The 24,342-nt window shown below is 40.0% G+C and overlaps 1 protein-coding gene across 1 annotated transcript in view; it reads left to right on the top strand.

Moving 5' to 3' along the window:
- The window catches only part of Pdfr (Pigment-dispersing factor receptor), a 49,356-nt gene that overhangs the window by 24,045 nt on the left and 969 nt on the right, over window positions 1–24,342 (top strand). Inside the window, exons 2-8 of the mRNA XM_089263946.1 lie at window positions 15,929–16,407; window positions 19,118–19,228; window positions 22,397–22,542; window positions 22,618–22,866; window positions 23,475–23,771; window positions 23,849–24,112; window positions 24,177–24,340. Of these exons, the coding sequence (XP_089120072.1) occupies window positions 15,951–16,407; window positions 19,118–19,228; window positions 22,397–22,542; window positions 22,618–22,866; window positions 23,475–23,771; window positions 23,849–24,112; window positions 24,177–24,340 (1,688 nt within the window). The 5' untranslated portion in view covers window positions 15,929–15,950. The remainder of the gene's footprint in view (window positions 1–15,928; window positions 16,408–19,117; window positions 19,229–22,396; window positions 22,543–22,617; window positions 22,867–23,474; window positions 23,772–23,848; window positions 24,113–24,176; window positions 24,341–24,342) is intronic.

Below are 24,342 nucleotides of genomic sequence, written 5' to 3'. Positions count from 1 at the left end.
GAAACTCGTCGACTGCCCGTTGGATTTGGTCAGCGTTGCGCGGCAAAGTATGCTACGCTTTTTTGCTGCTCTTCATCTGCTTCTTCTTCGTCTCCTTTAGTTTCTCTCGCTCCTTGTTTATCTCTTGTGCTGCGTTTTTTGTTTTCGCCCTGTTTGGCTGTGCCCATCTAGGCAAATTGCAGCATCAACAACAACAACAATAATAATAGTATCATCATCATCATCATCATCCGCAGCATTGCATCACTGAGAGCAAAAACAAAAGGAAGCAAAAAAGCAACACAAACAGCTGCTAAGCTGCTTTGCCAGTTGCCAGTTGCCAATTGCCGGCTTTACAGTGGCTGCAAACGTATGCAGACGACCAGGAATATTCATTTACAATTGACATTACAACTATTTGGGCTGGCGAAAATGAAGAGCTCTTCATTTAGTTAACCTTGCAAATGCTTATAAGGCCTAACTAAATAAATTTTATTTTATATAATAACAAAAAATATGCCAAGCTGCTTTTGAAACATTTAAAAACTTAGCCCGTTCAAACTCAGCCCCGTTCTAACAAAATATCTTTTGGTATTATAAATGTATCCAAAGCATAGCTGCATTTATCGAATTCCAAATATTAAATGAGTTAAGTCCATATCATACATAGCCTTATATGCCTAACCTAAGAGATTCAATTCTATGCTCCTCCAGCTATTGAAAGATTCTACTTTACTAGTAATCTATGCATGTGAATGAATATATGTGAATGTGTTTGTCTTCAGTTTAGCATTGATCTTTGCTCTTCTGAACTCCGACTCATGATTAAATTCATCCCCCAAATCTAGTGCATCTATCTGTCAGAGAGACTCCGCGCTGTTCTGTTGTTTTACTCACTCTCACTCTCACTCTCTCTGTCTCTTTCTGCCTCTCTTACATATCTTTATCGCTGGGTTTATTTGGGTTAAGGCTGGTCTGCGTATATATAAAGTCCATACATGGAGCCCTCATCTATATATATCACACTACCAGTTAGTCGTTGAGTGTACAGGGCAGTCCATATTCCAGTAAGCGATCTGGCATCTCTGTCAAAATAAGGGTGGCAGATGGGTCTGTCGAATATGGCCAGTCCTGTATACGATCTTTGTGCATGTTCATGCCTGAACAGCATAGCTGCTCCCAATTTAAGTGATTCTTCTAAGTCTAACACTTCAAAAAATCTAATCATATCTGGACATCTCTACTCTCTTATTTTCACTCTTATAAGTGTATCTAGACTCAAGTGTAATGAAAGCTGCTTAATCTGTAACCTCAAAGCTTTTTTCATTCAATTTCTACGGGATATTTACTTGCGCTTCGAAAAGCTTTCAGACAAAGTGCTTCGCGTACTTCAAGCTGATTGACCTTGAGCTTAAATGAGCTATGATGCGTTTTATGATTTAAGGCTTATGATTTTCTCTATTGAGCATTCAAAGTAGTTCAGATCATATCACATTATATTCTTTTTTACATTACTATGATTATTTATTTAAATAAAGTTAAGCTTGATATGTTATTACTCTCGAATTTATTTAGCCAAACTCTATTATCAGATGTCAATTCAGCTGTCGACTCTGTCACTTCTTCTTAAACGTTTTATTACTCTGAGCTGAATTGCTATTTTGCACCACTGTGCAGCTTATTGAGAGGGGCATGGCCGTAGAAGTGTGGCAGTCCAGAGAGCGCTATGCGTGGGGCGACGGGGCAAATGGGGCGCTTTCTGTAGTCGCAGCTCATATGCACATTTATGCAAAATACCAAACAAAAGGTCAGAGAGGGCGAGGGTGCGGAAGGGAATGCTGGGATGTTGGGATACTGTAAAGGCTGCCACACTGCGGTCGCAATTATTGCCCTCTGACAGTGGGCGTGTGTGTGTGTGTCTGTGTGTGTCTATGTGTGCGTTTGGCAATTACAACTATATCACAGATGAGAATGCCATTTCACACGGAAATTATTCACAAAAAGAAATAAATGTTGCAAGCCATTCGCTAATTATAAATCTGAATAATTCACGGCGATAAATAAAACCGCCTGCAACAGCAACAGTAGTCGCACCTGCAGCAGGTGTTTGCCCACCTGTCGCCCCTGCCAACCCCCCGCACATGCATACATACTTGATACAAACTCACGAATATTTCATGCGCGACATATTCAAATTGAGCTCACATATGGCTGAAATCCATTGCAATTTAGTGTTTGCATTTCTTGTTTGGCCGTTTTGCAACACTAATTCTGATTGAAAACATGAAAAATCGAAAAAAAAGAAAGGAATCAGTTACTTTAGCAGATTTAAAATTGAAAACTTGACAAACAAATTAATGTTCAGCTATTACAAATATTGTAGAGTTCAGATACTTCACGTGCTTCAGATTCTCATTTGAGATAATCTGAAAATGATTGAATATTTTAGGACCATGAACGGGCATTATGCAGCAGCTTATAAACCGACTTCTACATTTTTACTGGTGCCATAATCAAATTAACAGTATGTATATTTAGTCAAATATTATTAGGGTTGTCGAAAATATATCGAAATATCAATCTATCGATATTTTTTGTTTAAATAAAACTATTGACATCGGGATATTTTTTTGGGCAAATTTCGAATCATTTTTGCTATATTTTTATATATTTGAACAAGCGTGAAAAAAAAAAAATACCTATCCCCCGCTGGTAGCTCAGTGCCTTTAGTTCGAATTGCTTCGGCAATAAAACGTGTTGTCAGCGATATAGGAAGTCATATGACGGATACTCAAATGACAGAACGCGTTTTTATTTATTTTTTTTTTTTAATATCATCGATACGATATTTTAAGAACTTTCGATGTTATATCATTATAGAAAAATATGAAAAAATAATATCCCAAGCTAGACTGACCTAAGTAGCTTACTTCGTGGTGTTTTTCTTGTTTCCGACTAGAAGATAACTCTGAGTATATGATAACTATGCTCTATTCAATTTTTTTTTAATTCAACTCTATACTCTTTAATAGATTGGATATATTTGCAATTGAAATTTTAGGAATTTAACAGCATTTCGTAGCCGATATCTAAATTATAAAAAAAATCACAATTTTATCAAATAAACATAAACAGAGGGAGGGGCAGACTGACTGACAAAAAGACAAATGGGCCTATCAAGAATACTATGCCTCCTTCTGCCTGTAACATACAATAGAAAAAAATTTAAAAAGAATAAAAAAACAATATACCTTGATTTCCCATTTTCAGTGAGATCAGGGTATAAAAGGAAAGCCTCAGAGCAAAAGGAAATGAAGTGAAAAACAATTATAGCTAATTACTTTAAAAGGCTTGTCAATAGCTCACTTAATACCCTTTACGTAAAAAAAAATGAAAAACTTTTAAATGCTTTACAGCAAATCGAAAGTCATAAAAAAAAAAAAAACAACGAAAAAACTTTTAAATTGTCAACGCTGGAAATCGGATTATGCTTGGGCAATCGCATCATTCGATTGTGTCTAAAGTGGCGTCCTGTCAGCTAACCCATGGCTAAGCCCGCCCGGCCCCCTCTGCAGTGTGCAGCCTCCACGCCCCATTTTGCAGTGGCATTTCTGCCTGCTTCCGTCGGCGAATGGCGTTCAATTAATGGCGATTCCTGCGCGCTCTGTTGCCTGCTTACACACACGACAGCTTTAATCCGGCGCACTCTGCCACCCACACAAGTCACGGCGCTCAGCGCTCAGCGCCCAGCGATTAACGTGCCACCTGCCACCGACCGACGCGGAGTGGGAGTCAACATGCGACACGCACTTGCGTTAAGCCCTTTGATATGTAATCCGGATTTCATTACAATTTTACCAATGCAATCCATAAAGCGGCTGCAGTTCTCTTGTCAATTGCGGCATACAGCCCAGTGTTTGCCCCTCAAGCCTGGAGCCATGCCCATTGGCCCCTGGCCCTTGCCTCCTGCCAGAATATGACAGCTTAACCCCGCTCAGGCAAGCAATAAGCTATCGATTGTGGCTTATACCCGGCCCAACAACCCACACGCTGTTCGACTGTTCGATTCTCTTTCCAGAATAATACCCTGTAACTATCCACTGATCTGCAACACAAGAGAGCTGTAGAAGACTGGCCTAGGCCATAAGCATTCAGATCTTTCAACTTGAGAACACAACCATAAATATTTGTAGATCTTATTACAGGACATCAGAGCTTTAGAGCTTTGCATTTTCTGTTGCTCTCAACTGTTCATTGTTCATTGTTCATTTATCGATATATATCGATCGTAATGGATATCCAAATCACATAAGGCATTAAAGATGAATCTATAAAATGATTGATCTGTGGCATACATATCCTCTGAGTTAAAAATCCATTTAGAGATTTCGTACTAGGTACATATATAGTATATACGAAATATTCGAAGTAAAATTTGCTTCCTTTCGATACCTAATTGATTTATATATTGATATGAATGGTGAATGATTTTTATCGATCTGATTAGTCTATCGTATGCTATCTATTGATATGGATGGTAATTCATGTAATCCATATGAATAAAAATACACATGTACATGTAGATGTAAATTGATTGTTTTATATTACTATTATATATACTACATACTACTATATATATTTCGATATGAATGAATTATTATATATTTATCCATATACGTGAATATTTCTTATAAATGTATGCCTGATTTAAAATATATTTACACCTATATTTATATTCCTTGATCTGTTATACTCTACTTGTATTGTATTATTCGTTTCCAAATACTTGGTAACTTAATTGAAGTAGTTCAAGTACAACTCCTCTCCATTTCAATACACCCATAGAGTAGGTAAATATTAATCTCCACCTGCTTATCGCATTCAGTTTCTGCAAAGCGCAAAATGAAGTCAGTTTCCAGTTCTTATGCAGATATATCGATATATAAATGCTTTGTTGAATGCTATCGATTTGTCAATCAATAATATGATTGAGGACCGTGCCAAGCAACAAGTTGTTTTCATCCATAGCTAGCATAACTAGCTCCCTTTAATGGGTATGTCTGAGTAGATAGATGTTCAGGTAATATATCCCATAGTGCTATAAATATTCCCTATACTCCTACTATTTATATCACATGATTCACATATGCTTATTGCTAATAGATCGAGAGTTGAGTTCTTGAGGGTAAACTTCAGTACTTGACAAGTTTCGCCTTCTTTAAGTGCCTGGCAGAAACGCAGATGCTACCGCCCAAGTCCCCCGGCCCCGCCTCCGCCTCCGCCTCAATAGAAAATGTTCCATACAAAACATTCAGATGGAAATTCTTTTCAAATTTTTGAAGTGACATCAGGTTTCAGTTCGCAACATTTTGCAAAGATGTGTATGTATGTGTGTATGTATGTGTGTATGTATGTATGTATGTGTTGTTGAATGGTAAAATGTTGCGCAAATCAATTGTTGCACCTTGTTGCATGTTGCTGTTGCTGTTGCTGTTGGTGCAACCTACAGTTCTTTATTGGCCAGTTGCAGCATTCACTTCGCATTGATTGCCTTGCCTTGCCTTGCCCTAAGTACAGCAGCTGCCTCAAGTATGCGCTCGCGTATGTGTGTGTGTGTGTGTGTGTGTGTGTGTGTGTGTGTGTGTGTGTGTGTGTGTGTCTGTGTGTCACATTGCTGCAGTTAGTTTGAATTGAGTTGAATGGCTTTGTGGCCTTCTTTGATGGGCGACTCCATTCGACTTGCCATGACACAAAAGTCTCACAGCTTACACACACACACACAGACACAGCGGTACGAGCGCTTCTCACCCGTCATCGTGCTACCGATTACTTATACAACTTAACTTATACTTTGCCCACCCTGACAACAATTGACACGCCTCCCACTCAGTGCTGAAGCTCTCATTGTCAGGATGCCATTGACCAGGAGCTGCTGCGGACATATGAATGAACGTTATGCAATTGCCAAAGCCTTAAGCCAGACAATGGAAGCGGGCCAGGGGGCGTGGCAGGCGGAACGCGCGTGTGTCTTTTGCTGAGCTAATGGGCGAAGCGATAATGGCTGGCATTATGTTTAATTATATTATCTAAATACAAAACGCATCTGAGCTGGCAACTTTCTAATCAGAAGCCGCAGGCAAGCACCCAACCGCCGAGCCATTGAATTGGCAAGCAAACGAGCGTTACGAAATTCTTTTGGCATTTTGCCCCGTTGTCAAGGTCTGGGTCTGAAGCCATTATCCTGGTTAGCAGCATGCAACGTGTGGCAACCACTGATATTGCGTCTGACAGTCAAACAGCCAGACCCTGTCCTTGCCTCAGCCAGTGGCAAGGTTCTCTCCTCATTCGCATCTTTCTCCGTTTCCTTATGTACACACAAATATTCTTGTCTGGCCTCGTGATACCCTGCTCCATGCGGATTCTATTTGCTGGGCAAAGTTTGTCATCGACCAGAAATTGATTTAGAGCTTTAATAAACCCTAATAAGGTATTCCGGGCAAGTGTTTTATAGCCAACTCATCATTTTGAACTTTTACTTCATTCATTATTAATTAGTTCTTATTTATTGTTCATTCATTCATTATTAATTATTCCTTATTCATTATTCAATAAGGAATCGTGGTTCATTATTCATTCTTCATTCATCATTCATCATTCTTCATTCTGCATTCTTCATTCTTCATTATTCATTATTCATTATTCATTATTCATTATTCATTATTCATTATTCATTATTCATTATTCATTATTCATTATTCATTATTCATTATTCATTATTCATTATTCATTATTCATTATTCATTATTCATTATTCATTATTCATTATTCATTATTCATTATTCATTATTCATTATTTATTATTCATCATTCATTATTCATTATTCATTATTTGCATTTTATAGAGTATCTCATAGTCTTGTCTCATGGTCTTGTTGTCTATTGCCACCACATATAAGCTCACCTAGGTATTGATTTATAAAGTGTCAAACTTGACAAATTATGCAACGCCAATATAATCAGCCCATTGCATTACTGATACACAACACACACACACCAATTGGTAAGGCAACATGAATTTCAACGAAACGGATGGAGAGACACAGAAAAAGAGAGAGAGAGAAGGAGAGTGGGAGCGAGCCAGCGAGTGAGTAGGCAATGGGACAATAAAACGTGATGAGCTGTCAAAAACGGTATTTGGTCATGTGAAGGGTATTACACGCCTGAGCGGCGAGCCGTGTGGCGCCCTCTGTTCTGGCATGTATTGTGCGAATGCCTTATTGTTATTGCGATTATCCTTATTATTATTGTTGTTCAGCTTGTATGCTGTACTCGTAGTTGTTGCTGTCGCCAACAGAGGGCGCTGCCAGCGACCCAATCCAATTGACTGTAAACAAGAAATTATATAGCAGAATTCTCAGCATCTCTATTTGTGGCTTAACGAGGGGTTTCTAAAATTCCTATTAATACGTAGAAGCGAAGAGACATATGTACATATGTATAGAAAATTATTCGCTGTATACATATGTATGTATGTAATCTGTCACACAACAACTAGGAGCTAAGAGAACTTTGTCCGTTTATATGTCAACAAGTGTTTCAAGTTCTCACAACATCAATGTGCTTTACACAGGGTATATTGACATAGATTATGGGTAGCATATACCATATATACTATGGGTATCATTGCTACTTAAAGGTTTTATTCTCTACTTGAAAAATGAATACTAGATTCAGATTTTGTTGAGTTATCTAAATACATTCGCAGAATCTCAAAAACTTGATCTACAAATGCTTCCGGATAGCTCAGTTAAGTGAGGGTATTTCAATGTTGGCTTGACCCGCTCAAAGCGTTCATTCCTTTTGTCGACTGTATGTGCTCGGTGCAACTGAGCAAAACATAAACCGAACTTGAGGTTTGGATTGCCAAACTACGAATTGAGCAAAGTGCAACAAAATTCAATGCCGAATTGTGTAAGCTGTAGCAGCGGCAGCAGCAGCAGCAGCAATAGCAATAGCTTAGCCGAGCGGCAAATGTCCTGCGGTGCAGGACAAACGTCACGAGAGCCGCTTTAAGGAGAATCCTTTCGGGCTGTTGTAGGTGATGTAACTGCCATTGCAATTCCTCGAATTGATTTTTATTTAATTTTAATGCAACAGCGAAAGGCTGAGAACGAGACAGAGCAAGCGAGGGAGAGAAAGAGGGACAAAGAGCAAGAAAGACAGAGATAGAGAGAGAGACACAGTTGGTGTGGCTGTCGGTGGGCGTCACAGCTCAGGGCTCAACTGAGATTTGGTTCAGCTATAGAAATTGCAGCTGCACTGCCTTAGGCCGTTTGCTTTTTGCTGTCGTTATTTTCTCTATTATTTTTCTATTCTCTTCTATTTTTTGCCAACTGCTCAGCCTTAAATTTTTCTCATCTCTCCTTTGCGCTTGGATGTTGTTGCACTCCAAATTTCTCACTTAATTTCCAAAACCTTAAACATTGAGTTCATCCACCGCCAGCACCGCTGACTGCACAAGGCCACTTTGTGGTCTCGACTTCACTGTGAATTTAAGCGGAAGAAAAACTAAATTATATATATGTATAAACATATACATTTACATATATATGTAAATATAAGTATATTTTTACTTTAGCTCTATTCGTACCCTCTGCAAGCAGCGCACTTCCATTGTCTTATCACTGCGACTTTAAGAACCTTTAACATTATAACACACGCTCGCAAAGTGTAAAGGGTATATTGGCTTTTGGGCCATGTGCGTCTGTCCGCTAGAAATTTGTATTGCCTTATGTAATATATGTATGTATGGAAAAGCAATTGCTTCGTATGCAGTCCTAAGATTTCTGGGTTATGCCTATTAGGACCGTTGCAAATATTTCTAATATAACAAAAAATCGATTATCTGAAGATAGTTTTAAAAGCCTTGACTTGTATATTATTATTGTATCGTTAACAAACTAGTATAAATACATATGTACGGAAATTCAACGAACAAATATGCCCCATACATACGCCTTCAGTGGCTTTGAAAAACGGCAAAACTGTGCATTCCAATTATTATTGTAAAGGTAGAGTCGCAAGAATAATAGCGTAAGCTGAGATCTTTTAAATATGGAACAAATATGTATATGTTCATGGCCACTAAGGACATTGAAAATCATTACTATGGTTATAGTATAGTATAATATAATAGTATATAATATAGTATAATTCTAGTATTTTTTTAAGGTAGATCAAAATTAGCACCGTCTGTCAGAAAGTCTGCCTGAAAGGTTGCTGCGAATTATTTTTTTTTTTTTTTTTTTTAATAAACTGGTAAAGAAATGCATTAACCTTCCTATCAAATGCTTTACCGGAGACCTACCAACCGTGCTCCTTCGACAAAGTCACATATATAGATATTGTCTCTACTTTGAGTGCAAGTCGATCTATTCTACGCCGTAAATGCAGACGGATGACAACCCCTAGGTATATACAAGAAATTCGATATTTGTACACTTTAGAGGTAGGTAGAGTTAGTTAGCTTAGGTAGAGCTAGTAAATATGTTAGTTGCATCACGACACACACTCACTTTTCAGATGGAACTGAACGAGCATTGTGCAGTCAGCTAAGCCCGCCCGCTGGATTTTTACTAGCTCGTTCTGTGTTTCTTTCACTGGGGCAACAACAACTAAAGGTCACAATAAATTTGCATGCTGAAAAGCTAAAAATAATTGCTTTTCTGCTTGATAAGCTGCATTGCCATGGCAACTCAGCCTTTACACAATAAATTTGTATGAATTTAGTAATTGTTGGCAGTTTGCTCTGAGCAACATTTTTATAGGAGATGTGTTTGCTTTAGTCGCCCGTTGACTGAGAGTAAAGCTAATAAGGGGACACAAGGTCCCGCTCCGACTCCTGCGGGTGACTGCCAACTTGGCCTGGCAGAAGCCAGAAACGGAATGTGGCCCCAACTGTGTGTTAGCTGGAGAGCCGCATCAACTTACCCTAGTCTACATTGTCGAGACGCGTTTGGCCCTACGGCCACTCCTTTCAGTGCACTATTCAAAGCAGTTGCGAATCTCATCGCAGCCACGTCCCCATTGTCAAATCGCGCGAAAGTTTTTAAGGTCGCGCAGGCCCCAAAGCTACAAACATACAACTGCTATATACATACATACGTACATACATACATACATACATATATATGCATGTATATGTGTGTGTGTCTGTGTGTGTGTGTGAGAGTGAAACAGTTGCAGTCAACGCGCCCGCCCAAATGCCCTTGTTAATGAGCAAACAGCGGCCACGCCTCTTTCTCGTTAGCCCACTTTTTAATAATCACGCTTAGCCTTGCATAAATTGCTAACAGTATTACCAATGAGCCATCGCATTTCGCATTCCGCTCATTGCAAATGCAGCGCCTTAATTCCGCGGCAATTAAATTTTAATAAATGGAATCTAGTTTGAGCTATACGAATTATTAACTCGAGCGGCTATATATCAAGCAAATGCAATTCGATTTCCAGTCCAAATTCGTTGAGGGCAATCGAAAACAAGCGAGAGCATGGCAATCGGGCGCTACTGACTGCATAATACTCTGGCATGATCCAATAACAGGTGAATCATTTTTTTGGTAAAGGCGTCAGGACGGTGTCCAGAATTTTACTTGATATAGTTTTTTACGATAATTAGACTATCATATAAACTTAGACATGTCTATGTACATATAATATGCATGAGTATCTATAATTCCTTATCTTGTACATAATATATTTTATATACATATGCTAATTTATCACATTGAATGTATATGATTTAACATCTGATTTTCTTAAGATTTGCATGCCTGCGAGAGGGCATACATACATTACATATTTCATATAATATGTATATACTTCATATACATATATAGGCAATCAATAGCAACGGTCCACAATCATTTATTCGTTCACTTTAGAGTTTCTAGAGTTTCGGAGGATGCCGCTTTTCATTATGCCTTAAAAATTGTGGATATGTATAGGGTATGTTCGATAGTGGGTCATCGCTGAAGGAGGTCAACAGTAAGTCAATTATAGAGTTGGTAAATTTCTAGTTGCAAATTAAGTTTATGTGTACATATATATGTATATCTATATATATATGTAAATATCCACTGTGAAATTCAAAATAATATTCTTGGATATTTTAATTAATAATGAGTCGATACTCACGAATATGTACTCCAAATGTCGGTTCTCTAGCTGGAATACCGTCGAAATGACTTCACAGACAGAAGGACATTGGACGGACGATTTCACTTGAATGCCCATGGGAAGCAAAGCAAAAGTTGTGCATTTATTAGTCTCAGTTGTCGATTGTCCTCGACTCATTTACAGTTAAATATACAGCTATTCATATGACTATATACTGTACATGTACATACATGTATACTATGCTATGCATAGTATTCCTTTTAGTGACTGCAGCTTCACCCATAGTTATTTAGCTCATTTGCATGCAAATGCTCCTCATATTATTACTCAATGTGCCGTATATTGCACATAGCTACTATTTGTGTGCATGATGCAAGCAGCTATCGCTTTAAATGTGCCTTAGCCGTTGGCCAAGCCACCCACATTTGAGAAAATGCTAAAGCAATTAGTTAAATAGGCAAGGCCTCTATGAAATATTACGCATACGACGCGTTCTACCTATCAAGTGCTGCCCACTTTGCAACTGTTTATTGACCAGAAGTAAACACACACGCACACACACATACACAGACATGGCTTGATTGGTAGCTGAGTCCAGGCTCACTTTGTAGGCCAATATAGCATCGACCTCATTCACATGTTGGGCGGTCAGGTATGCAAGCGCAAGCATGCTTGCGCAAGCCTGCCGCCAGCCATGCCTGTGCACACACACACACACACACAGGCAAAATAAAACGAAATATCAAGAAAAAGCACAAACACTCCCAAAATAAGCGACTAGCAAATACCCTGTCCAGCAGGCAGAGCCACTGAAGCCACGCCCCGCAGCCTCACAGTCTAGCTGAAGTTTGTAGCTTATGGATTTTAGCTGGAAAACTTGGCAAGGTTTCGCATTATCATCTAGCTGCACTTCCTTAAGCTGCAAACTAAACTCAACTTTTGCTTTATGCTCTCGAACAATTCACTCGCACACAGACAGAGAGTCGTATGTATGTATATGGGGTAAATTCTTGTGGGTGTTGTTGGCCCTCCGCAAAATGCCTTTGAGCTGATGTATTTTATATAATGTCATAAGAATTTCAATTTTGTAAGTTGTCGCAGCGTATGTTACTTTCATAACCAGCCAGCCACCCACTTATGTAAGCCAAAGGCAGCTGAGCACACTTGGCGAGAGAGAGAGAGACAGAGTGAGAGTGAGATAGAGCTTAGCTGCTACAAATAGCTTTGATTATTAAATGGGCCGTTTACGAGGAATGACTGCGTATCAATTAGCGGCCCAGGGGAGCCTCAGCTCAGCTGTGCAGGAAAGCGCGAATGTCACTCCAGTCAACGGAGAGTAATGCGACACGCTCAGTCAAGGTGCGCGCCGTGCCGACACCTGGGCTGGCAGGTGCTAAGCCCAGACAGCCAGACAGCGAGACAGCCAGACAGCGAGACAGCGTCGATTTGGGTCACTTGGCAGCTGCGACAGAGCGGAATTCATATCCGCGTTGAGCGATTCACTTTTTCCTTATGCAAGTAGATATTCGATTTGCTGAAGATGCCAACCTACTGAGAGCCTGAAGAAAATACGTTTACTTATATAGAGAGGGCTGCTCCAGCAGTTATCAAGCACTGGTTAGACGTGATTATTGCTTTTTGTATACCAATTGAAAGCACATTTATGAAGGGGTAGTATAAGAGGCGCAGAAAATCAACATTAATGGACAATAAATTATCAGACTATCTTTGCTCTTCATTTTCTTATTTTCTCTAACTTTCTTTTCTTCTCTATAAGTCTCTGTGTAGCGTGTCTCTGTCTGTTCTCAGCTTCTCTTTGCCGATCTGTCTCTCTATAGCTATATATCTCTATGTATCTCGTTATGGATCTCTTTATTTTTGTCTCTCTATTTCTGGATCCAGTCTACTATCAATTCCCTTTGAATCTATATCTCTACCTCACTCTCACTTTCTCACTTACTCTCTCTCCCTCTCTCTCTCTTTCTCTCTCTCTCTCTCTCTCTCTCTCTATCTATCTCTCTATCTCTATCTTGTTACCGAATCTCTCTGCTTTTGCGTGCCTCTCCTTCATCAACTTTATATTTGAAGCTTTCTATATATGTATGTCTCTATGTCCAGCTTTTTATGACTCTTTGGCACCGTCTTTTTGTTCGCTCATCTCTATGAACGTATGTTGAGAATTGTCTCCTCCATTTCCTATTCTCAATTTTCACTTTCTCTTAGTTTCCTGCTCTTTCCATCTGTGCTCCAATCTTCATCTCTATCTATCTCTCTCTCTCTCTCTCTCTCTCTCTCTCTCTCTCTCTCTCTTTTTCCACCTCTCTTTATATCGTATCTTTCGTTGAATTTCCAGTTTTTCCTTTCTGTACCTCGAAGTTTATCTCTCTCTATCTTTATCCATCTTTCTTCTCTACCTCTTTTTTCCATCAATTTCCCGCTCTTACACTCTTTATCTCTTTCTTCTTTCCATATTTCTTTCTCTTTTCTCTTACTGTCAGTTTCCTTCCCTTTTTTTCGCAGTTTTCCTTAAAATCTCCTTTTCTTCTAATAGTTTTCTTTTCTTGTTGCCTCTTTCTCTACGTTTCCTTATCCAATTCCCATAGGGAATATGAGGTATTCCGTAGTCGAATTTTGAGTTTTTAATGTATGTGTATGTGTGGATTATACATATATTTATTGCCTTCTGTATGTATGTATATTTTATTAATTTGTAAAAACTCGAGACTTTGTGACAAATTTTCAGTATATCATTGTGGATAATTGTGAACATCTACTTGAAGCTCTCCCACTAAACTTTTTTTAATTGCCGATGTTTGCTGCAATACTTGAAGAAAGCAATCAATCATGATATAGGCCAATTATTGATTGATGAAGTCGAGCTGACTTGAGCCGGGTTGAGAATGCGATGTGAATTATGTAGTTATAACAAGTTCGAATTGACTTCAGCCAGGTCGGCTGACTCAGCTGTGGGCAAAACGTGACACATTTGCCAAGCTCTATTGAAATACCGTTAGCCGTCGTTTCCAAGGCATACTTGGCTAAGAGCACAATGAGCCATTTGATTAACTGTTTGCATTGCGCTGCGGCCAGACATAAATAGAAATGAAAGACATCGGCAGCCAACGCCAACGACTGCATTCCAAAGCAATTTATTAATAAACAATAATCAATAAACAATCAACAATAATCAATATACAATAAACAATGAGCCATAATAATAGACTGACTCAGTTTTGCTGAGCCAAATGCAAACAAAATGAGCTTCCAGCCACAAGAATATATCGCGCACACAATGAGTGGCTCGATTTGATTAAGTGCATTCCGCTGAATGCGTTGCTCCATCGCCAAGAAACATTCATTAAAATGCAACAATAGAACTGTCATCTAATTCCAGCTCCAGAGCTGAGGAAATAGTTTGAATTCTTTGAAGGGAATGCATACGATTGACGATGATAGTTTTCTGTTTTCCTGTGAAACAACTTGTTTTTGCGTTCATTTGAAATCTGAACAGAAATTTATTGGATAAATCAAATATGTATTGAAAAAATAAATATATATATGTAAAATATGTATATGCTAAGCAGACTTAGGTTGCAATGGGTGCATATCAAGTCTGCGATATATGTAATTGATACATTCGTAGGACTCTGTCCAGCTGGGCTAGCGCCTCCATTTTCTCCTATGACTGAATGAGAATTTAGTCTATGGATGACTTTTATGGCCACCTTCTCCGGTTTGTCTCCAATTTTTTATCTCCTTGAGTTGCTCGCTTTTCCCTAAGTCTTCTTTTCACCTCAGTTCTAAAAACCAGCTCTCAGCTATCGAGGAACATGAGGAAGAGCAACATCGACATTCTGGGAGTAAAAGTAAGAGTAGTTTTGTAAGCTCTTAGTACACCTTGTGCGAGGTCTCATTAGGTTATCCTGTCAACCGCATCTTCGTAACGGCTTACCAACCAAGCGATTAATCTTAAGCACGCTGATTCACAATACAGTTAAAATCAACGGTTAATTAAGGTGTATATATTAATGGGATCTAAAAATGTTTTGCTAGTTTTAATTATTGAGTTAGTTTGAATTATAAGAAAAGATCCAATAAATATAAACAGCCATCAATAAAAATATATATTTTCCTTTCTCTTTCTCTTTCTCTCTATGGCTTTCTGTCCTCTCTGTATACCCTTTCTGTTTTCTCCCTCCGTCCTTCTCTCTCTCTCTCCCTGTCGCTTGCACCCTTGTCTGCCTACTCTTTGTGCTATCGCCCTGTCTTTTTCTCTCTCTCTCTCTCTCTCTCTTTCTCACTCTCTCTCCCTCCAACTCTCTCTGTCTCCCTGTCTCTTGCTCTTCCTCTCTCTCACTCTCTCTCTCTCTCTATCGCTTTCAACCTTCCTTGCTTTCCCTTTGCGTCATCTCCCTCTCTTTTTTCTTTGTCTCTCTCTATCTATCTCTTTATCGCTGTCTCCCTATCTCTTTCTCTTCTTCTCACTTTCTCTTTCTCTCCTATTCTGTTTCTCTCACTCTCTCTCTTTCCCTCTATCTCTCTATCTGTATCTCTCCTCTTTTCTCTAGCTATTACTCTTTGTCGATTCATTGCTCTCTGTCTCTCTCTACCCTTCCCCTCGAACCATCTCGCCTTTTCACTCCCATCCCCAGTCAATCCTATTATATTTAATACTCATAATTATGCTTCGTTCAACGAAACCTTTAATAATCGATATTTTCTTTCACTCTCTCGCTCCCTATCCCGTGTCCCCCCTATCCCCGCCCTCTAGCTATGCCATTTGATGATAAATAATGCAACTGGCTGGCGATAGCGAGGCCGGCAGTATGCCCACCATCATCACCACAAGCACAAGCAGCAACAGCTTCTTGCAAGGAATCGCTCGCAAGGCGGTCACAGCTGCAACAACGACCAAAGATCGACTCATTTCCATAGTGGAGACGGACCCGCCCGCGGGCAGCAATATGGACCCTAGCGCCGCAATGACAACCACATCGATAACCGCAACAGCAAGAGCAACGGCAACAGCAGCAGCGACGGCGACAGCGACAGCGACAGCAACAGCAACAGAGCTCAGTCCGTCTGATGTGCTCAATGCGAGCTTTGAGGCCACCACAGCTGTCGGCATGGACACAGTTAAGACGGCAGCAGCGGAGGCCGGACTCCCCCTTCCGGCGTGGAACTCGTCGCTGGCCACCAACTATGACAACTGCTCGGCTATGTTTGCCAATTACACGCACCCGCAGACAGGTAAGCGCTCTTCAGACTGTCGCATCTCCTACCCCACTTCAATTGAATGTCATTCACTCTTCACTAAGCACCTCACTTCATCCCGAGATGCCCCTTTCCTCACTATTCTCGCAAAGATAACGAAAACAATTAACGAAATTAAGTAGTTCATGTGGAATGGAATAAGGTATGACATCTACCGAAATACTCAGCGCAGTCGATAAATTATCGGTAGACTGATAATGATGATAATGATATTTAAGGATACAGTTAAAAATAATTTATATTATTTTTTCATATATGTATTATTAATAATTTATTGAACTCTACTTGAAGATTTTCCAATAATCATAGAAAGCTTATTCCACAAATAAATTTTTATATAGAGAGTAGCTTTACTGAGATCTGCTAGTTAAGAATTATTCTGAATAAAATCTATTAAAACCTTTAAAAATGCCTAGAACAGTGCAAAAAATAATCGACCTAGCACATTCAGTAAATAACTAGTCAATCGATATAGTAAAATGCGAATTATACTTGTAAATCAAGATTTCGAAGTATTCTCAGAGTTGATGAACTTGTGAAAGCATCGAATCTATAAGAGAATCGATAAGCTATCAAAATCGATCAATGCTTCTAATCACAGCTTTAACAATATCCTAATTAGGCTAAACGATTATCAACAGAACAAAATATCCAATTGAGAAAAACAAAACGAATGTAAATTAGATATCGGGTTATACGGGTATATCGATCTAGTAAAATAACAAATGCTTTAGATTTGTCAAGAGTCCGCGAGCGCAGGACACATAGAAGTAAAGGAAATTAATGCCATATCAATCAATTTACCAAAAGGCTTACGACAGACAAATTGATAAATAGATCATGGATCATATGTATCTCAGCTCTATAAACTTTTTATTTACATTAACAAATTTATTTATGAGTGTTGTTATGTTGAACATAATCAAGAAAGGCGATAAGTAATCGATACATCAAATCGATAAAACGCAAATCGGACTATCGAAGCCATACATATAACATAAACAATATATAATAGATTATCTCTATAATATACATATATATCAATGTGCTATCGAAAGATCTATCGAAATTTCATGCATTAACAATCTCATTTTCGAAAAGCAGCTCAGGAAAGCACTGTCAAGTGAACTAATCAGATCTATAAAAGTTTTCGGCGTCGAAATCAATTCTCAAAAGTTCGTTTCAGTTTTGGCAACGCTCTCTCGAAACTAAAATTCTTTTCTAAACGACGGGCACAGACCGTTTTCGATGAGCACTAAAATTGTTTTGATTTTTTAACCCTGTACATAAATTGATAAAATTGCCATCTATTTAAATGGTGAAACTTTTAACATTGAATTCCAATTGAATTGCAAGATTCGAATTTGCTGCAAATTGTTACAAAATTGTTCGTAATGCTCAAGTTTGTTGTCAACATAGCCGTGCGGAGCGAACCGAAGGGTCGTTATGTAATCGCTGTACGCTCACAGACGAAACGTACCGGCTTCGCGAGTCCCATGTCAGACGAGAGCAGGCAGCTCTTGTGGAAGAAATTGTCCGCTTGGCGTCAGTCCCAGTCGGCTAAGGCCGACGCAGAGGCAGAAGCAAAAGCAGAAGCGGCCAGTGCCGGGTCCTTAGCCGGCGGCCAAAGCGACTTTTTCCTGGAGCCGCATTTGTTCTCGGCAACAGCGGGCCCCGCCAGTGTCGTCAATGAAGTCAACAAGTATCTACCCCTATTGGAACTACCAAATGAAAATTCTTCAAATCTGAAATCTTCGAAATCGAACACCAATAATGTCCAACTGATCCCAACTGCAGAAGCTAAGAAGACCACAGCATCCACAATGAATGCCATTGCATCTCGCACAGTGAGACCACCTTCTGACCACTCGACGAATAACAGCTCGCAATAGTTAAGTGAAGCTTCCAAATGATTAAAGTTTTAAACTGTACAATAATATACGGACAGAGAAATGCCTAATATGCAATCTGATCTATCACTGGGCGGGCGGGAGATATATCCAGTTGGTATTTCCAACTCATCTTTGCTGTTTCGCTCAATTGCCTGTTGCTCTCATTCTCGTTCTCCGCCTCTTCTCTCCTCTCTCTCTCTCTCTAATACCTCCCTTTTCTCTCTACACTCATCTTTCCTAGTACCTCTCTCTCATGTCTTAGCAAGTTTCTCTTTTCTCCATTTTCTGGTCCTTTGCACTCACTCATCTTTCCTGACTCCTCTCTCCACTGTCTTTCTTCTCAGATTTCCCATCTCACTTGTCTCTTCTCTCGAGTCTTGTAACCCTTTTTTCTCTATATCTACTCCGTCCTTTGTCCTCTGATCTCTATCTTCTCGTCTCTTTATCTTTTATCGTTTCTCCCTCTTCTATTTTCTGTTTTTCTGTCCACTGCACTCGTTCATTTATCCTAACTTCCCTCTTCTCTATCTTTCTTATCTGTTTCTCTCTCTTGGAGAGAATCTCTTCTCTGTTTTCTCTGTCCTCTTTATTCTATCCTGCCTCTTCTCTTCATCATCCTCTGTTATCTATGCTCTTCATTCTCCTCTATATCTGCTTGCTGTCTAACTCATATCAGTATCCTCCCTCTCTATCTTTCCCACTCTGTTCCATTCTCACCCTTACTCGCTCTCTCTCTTTCTTTTTCTTCCCTATCTCTGACTGTATCTATCTCTCTTTATTAATCTTTGCTCTAGGACTCTATTGCAACTGGACTTGGGACTCGCTGCTCTGCTGGCCCCCAACACCCGCTGGTAACCTCGCCCGCATGAACTGCCCCGCCGGCTATCATGGAGTGGATACACGCAGTAAGTAAATAAAAAATGTCACAAACAACTTTTGGGTTCCACCCGATTAGAGGTCTTTGAGACTAAACTATGATAAGATTGCAAAGTTCAAATATGAATATCCCTTCGTCATGCTTTAGCCTTAGTCCCAATGTGTATAATAAAATTTATGCATCGCCTATGGAAATATTGACCTTTAAGTTGCCACAGCCTGTAATACAGCTCTTATATTTTAGCTAAACAATTTCTTAAATATGAAACCGAAAAAAAAAATCGAGTATGGGAAGAAGTTCTTAGCCTTGATATATAACGTAGCCAAAAGCCAAAAGCCAAATGCCAGAGCGCTCCCACTTTGAGCGAACTACTTCGATATGCACGAAGGCATCAGTGAATGGGAGTCACGTAAAACTCAACTGAGATTTTGCTCAAAGGCAACTGAAACGCTGCAGATATGCAATAAATACATATATATATTTAAAACATATATATATATATATGCTTATAAATAGGCAAGTTATATGTATGTAGTGCATGGCTTAGTAGACTAATATCACTTTGATGAAGGGTTTGCCTCTATAAATAGATAATCACCTAGAGCTTAAACTGGGCCAAGCCCTGGCACATTGTCTTGTCCTGAGCATTCGACACCTGGTGCTCTGCACTATAATTTACTCGAAATTGCTTGGGAATTAATTGAAACATACTATATATATACAGTTACTCGAACGACTCGCTAATTTAAGAAAACTATTTCTGTAAAGCAAGTCGTACTTGATTCTTAAATACTCTTCATTTGACCATACTATTTGCTTAGTTCATATCAAATTAAATGAATAAGAATTATATGTAATATAATATAATATATATCCATATATGCATATTTATATTATTATTATATTACATTACTATTTGCCGTTCCTTGCCTACAAGTACTTTTCTTTGTGAATCTCTTTTTAGCGTGTGTCTCTCTCTTTCTCTCTCTATGTCTCTTTCTCCCAATCTATCAAGCTCGATCTAATTTTTCTCATTTTAGTCTCTCTTAAAAATTTGTACATTTTTGTCTCCTAATCTTTTTCTCAATTAAGGTTTCTTTGAACCTCTTTCTCTCTTACCCACTCTTTCTCTTTCTCTCTCATTCTCTTGCTCCCTCTCTCTCTTTTTCTCTCTCTCTCTCTCTCTCTCTCTCTCTCTCTCTCTCTCTCTCTGTTTATCCATCTCTTTCTAAATCACTCACTCCCTTAAACCTTCCTCACTTTTTAATCTCTCAAGCAATATATCTCTACATATATCTGCCAATATCTCTATGTTAAGCTCTGCACTTCAATTTCTCACAATCTCTGGCTAGTTCAATCTCCCTCTTTGCCTGGCAATCGCTTTCTCTTAATCTTAGTCAATCTGTTTTAAAATTGTATCTCTGTCTCTTTCCCATTATCAGTTATCTCTAAGCTACTCTTTCTCTCCCTCTCTCTCTCTCTCTCTCTCTCTCTCTCTCTCTGTAACATTTGAATGCTTGCTGAGGTATCTCAAATGACCCCACCGACTCACTCTAATCAAATTGAGAATTCGAAAGATTTTGATGATGAAATTGTTATATTCAAGAGCAGATCATATAAAATATTTGAGGATGCTTTTGAAGGATATACATAATTCAAGTGGTGGCAAGACGCTATTGGATAATTGACCAGACACAAATAGTAGTAACAGTAGAACGATTGTGTGCACCTGAGCTAGTTCCGCGTAACATGCGAGTATTCTTCAAACTCAATTTAACCTTTCGGCGACATTGTCATGGGTCGATTGTGCAGTTAAAATTCCGAATGTCAAAAGGCGAGACATGCAAGGCAATTCCTAAAAATTACTAATTGGAATGCTTTGAATGCCTCCTTGCATCGAAGAGTGCGAACGAGGTGCTATGTATAAATATATAGAAGACTATACCTAGAAAACATTTTATAGCTCTATTCCGAGTAGCTCTTTGGCAGGGTGCAACAAGGCGCTTATCTGCACTTTGTCAAGGCTCTGCCCACAGCTGAGGGAGTCACGCCACATACTCTTCCCTTTTATTTCTGCACAGAACCGCAATTTACGCCGGAAGTAACAACGCGTGTGTGTGTGTGTGTGTGTGTGTGTGTGTGTGGAGCGTATATTGGTCAAAGCCTTTGAAGATAATGATAATGAGGAGCATGGCTTCTCGTTGCCATGGCTTTAAGTTGGGCAATTTGAAGCTTTTACGCAGCTCGAAATGCAACCTGCTCAATATTTAATGAGAGAGAGAGACGGGCCACATAATTTCAGCTGTCCTCGATTGTCGCCCAGGTATCACAGCAATGCACACCTGTATATATCACACAACGGGGCACAAATACATAAAAACACACACGCACACACACACACACGCACACACACTCTTCTTCTTCACGTCGTTTCACTTCGCTTCGATTCGATTGACATAATTACAGCAAAAGCGAAAACGTTGACGAACGTTTGGTCTCTGGTTAAGACAGAGGCAAAGGTCACTGATGCGCGACTGGCGAATACCCTGGAAAACCAGGAATAAGACCAACCATTTACTTGAATAGAAAATCTGATATGAATATAACAGAAGAATCAGAATTATCAATAAATACTGTGAATATTTTTTGAGCAACTCTATGTGCCTAGCCTCAACAATCTCAGAGTTGACGCCATATAAGGTAGATCTAATGACATTAAGGAACTCCTCCTATAAGGATAAAAGCTACCCTTAATGACAGCAACCTGACAATACGTGTCGTCATGCCCGCTCTTGAGCTGCACTCTGGCTACAGGGTATTAATAAGGTCAGCAGTGAGAAAGCATTGGGGAGCAACAATGAAGCGTGATTGGGCGGAAGCGACAATTTCTAATACAAAATGTCACTAGTCCAGAAATACCCTCTGCACTCTATGCAGGGTATGCACGACTTGCAAATCAAATTTGTATAGCTACGAAAATCCTTGGCTTAACTCTAGCTATATCAATGGCATTTACTTGCTATGGCCTTTGGATTGACAGCTGCAAATTATTTATTTACTTGCTTGGGCGAGCTTTGTGAGGAACAGAGCAGGTGGAGTAGGGAGCAGGAAGTGGGGAGCGGGAAGTGGGTAGCGGGTAGCCTGGACCCTGACACACATAATTGTAATTGCGTTCATTTTAATTGCATTGAATCAGAGTTCGCGAATCGGAAATGCGAGCTGGATGGTCATTGGGGCGGACGACCCAACGAAACGGAACCCAACTACGCCGGCTGGACGGACTACGGGCCATGCTACAAGCCGGAGGTCATACGCCTGATGCAGGAAATCAAGGATGTGAACGTAAGTACGAATACCGGACAGAGCGGCTCAATGGAACGTGTTCCCCTTTCAATTTCATTTGCTCTATATTGACAGCTCTACATTGACATTGCGCAACGGACACGGACACTGGAGATCATTGGACTATGCCTGTCCCTGCTCGCCCTCATCATCTCGCTGGTGATATTCTGTGCGTTTCGCTCGCTGCGCAACAATCGCACCAAAATCCACAAGAACCTGTTCATTGCGATGGTGCTGCAGGTGATTGTCCGACTAACCCTCTACCTGGATCAGTTTCGACGCGGCATTCAATACAATTCAAGTCTATCGGCTATCGAGAATACGGTAAGTGAGGCAGCGATATCAACTTATCGTTGATGGACGATAACTGCTCACCGCCAAGTGTGTGATTGGTAAAACAGCTCTACTACTAAGGAAACAGTTGCTATCGACAATCATAAATCGATTTAAATTAGATTTAAATTGTTATCGAATGAGAATTAAATAGTGTTTGAATGGATATCGAAATAGAAATGCAAGGGTATGGAATTGCAATCGAATGCTTATTGTACTGTTAACAAATTCGTATCGAGCATTTGTAGAGTTGTTACCAAACTGCTATCGAATAGTTATCGAGAAGTTATCAAATTGTTATTAATATTTAGTCGAACTGTTTTCGAAAAAAAGTCAAATTTTTGATGAATTAATATTTCTATTGAGATGTTATCGAGAATCGATCACAATCGACTTGTTGTCTATAGAATTTCAGTGACTTCTCTGTCATGACTTCTTCCCTGGTGCCTATCCGATTTGAATGACAATAGAATCGAATAAATGTACTATCTATAGTTATTCTCTAGGGTATCAGTTTTCATAAATCGATTATAGGGATCTTCCTTAAGTATTATGCATTGTTTTTCTATCGATCCTTATCGATTCGTTATCGATTACAGCCCTATCTGTGTGAGGCATCCTATGTACTGCTCGAGTACGCACGCACCGCCATGTTCATGTGGATGTTCATCGAGGGCCTCTACTTGCACAACATGGTCACCGTCGCTGTATTCCAGGGTAGCTTTCCGCTCATCTTCTTCTCGCTGCTCGGCTGGGGCATGCCCGTTGTGATGACCTTTGTGTGGGTGCAGTGCACGGCCATCTTCATGGACACCGCCCTCGGCGACTGCATGTGGAACTACAACCTAACGCCCTACTACTGGATCCTGGAAGGACCTCGCCTGGCCGTCATACTGGTGAGTTGGCCGAGCTGCCCAGGGAGAGAAGCTGCCCAGTCTATATCTACATATCTATCTGTCTTTCTGCTCTGCAGCTAAACTTCTTCTTTCTGGTCAACATCATACGAGTGCTGGTGGTGAAGCTGCGTCAGTCGCAGGCTAGCGATATCGAGCAGACCCGGAAGGCAGTCCGGGCGGCCATTGTGCTGCTGCCTCTATTGGGGATTACGAATCTATTGCACCTGGTGCCTGCACTGAAGACAGCTTGGAAATTCGCCATCTGGAGCTATGTGACCCACTTTCTGACCTCCTTTCAGGGCTTCTTCATTGCGCTCATCTATTGCTTCCTGAACGGCGAGGTGCGTCCTGATCTCAATCCATTTCCTTGCTCTCGGCTAACCCATTTGCTACGCCCCTTCACAGGTGCGCGCTGTGCTGCTAAAGAGTCTGGCCGTCTGGATGTCGGTGCGCGGACATCCGGAGTGGATCCCGAAGCGTGCGTCCATGTACTCAGCTGCCTATAACACAGCGCCGGATACGGAGCCACCGGCACAGCAGTCGGTAGAGGCGCTGTCCTCCAACATACGGT

Source organism: Drosophila navojoa, chromosome X, assembly GCF_054131105.1.
Source record: "Drosophila navojoa isolate 15081-1374.11 chromosome X, UAZ_NAV_1.0, whole genome shotgun sequence".
Lineage (NCBI taxonomy): Eukaryota > Metazoa > Arthropoda > Insecta > Diptera > Drosophilidae > Drosophila > Drosophila navojoa.
The sequence above is the reverse complement of the archived record's forward strand: the minus strand, read 5'-3'. Positions and strand labels throughout refer to the sequence as shown.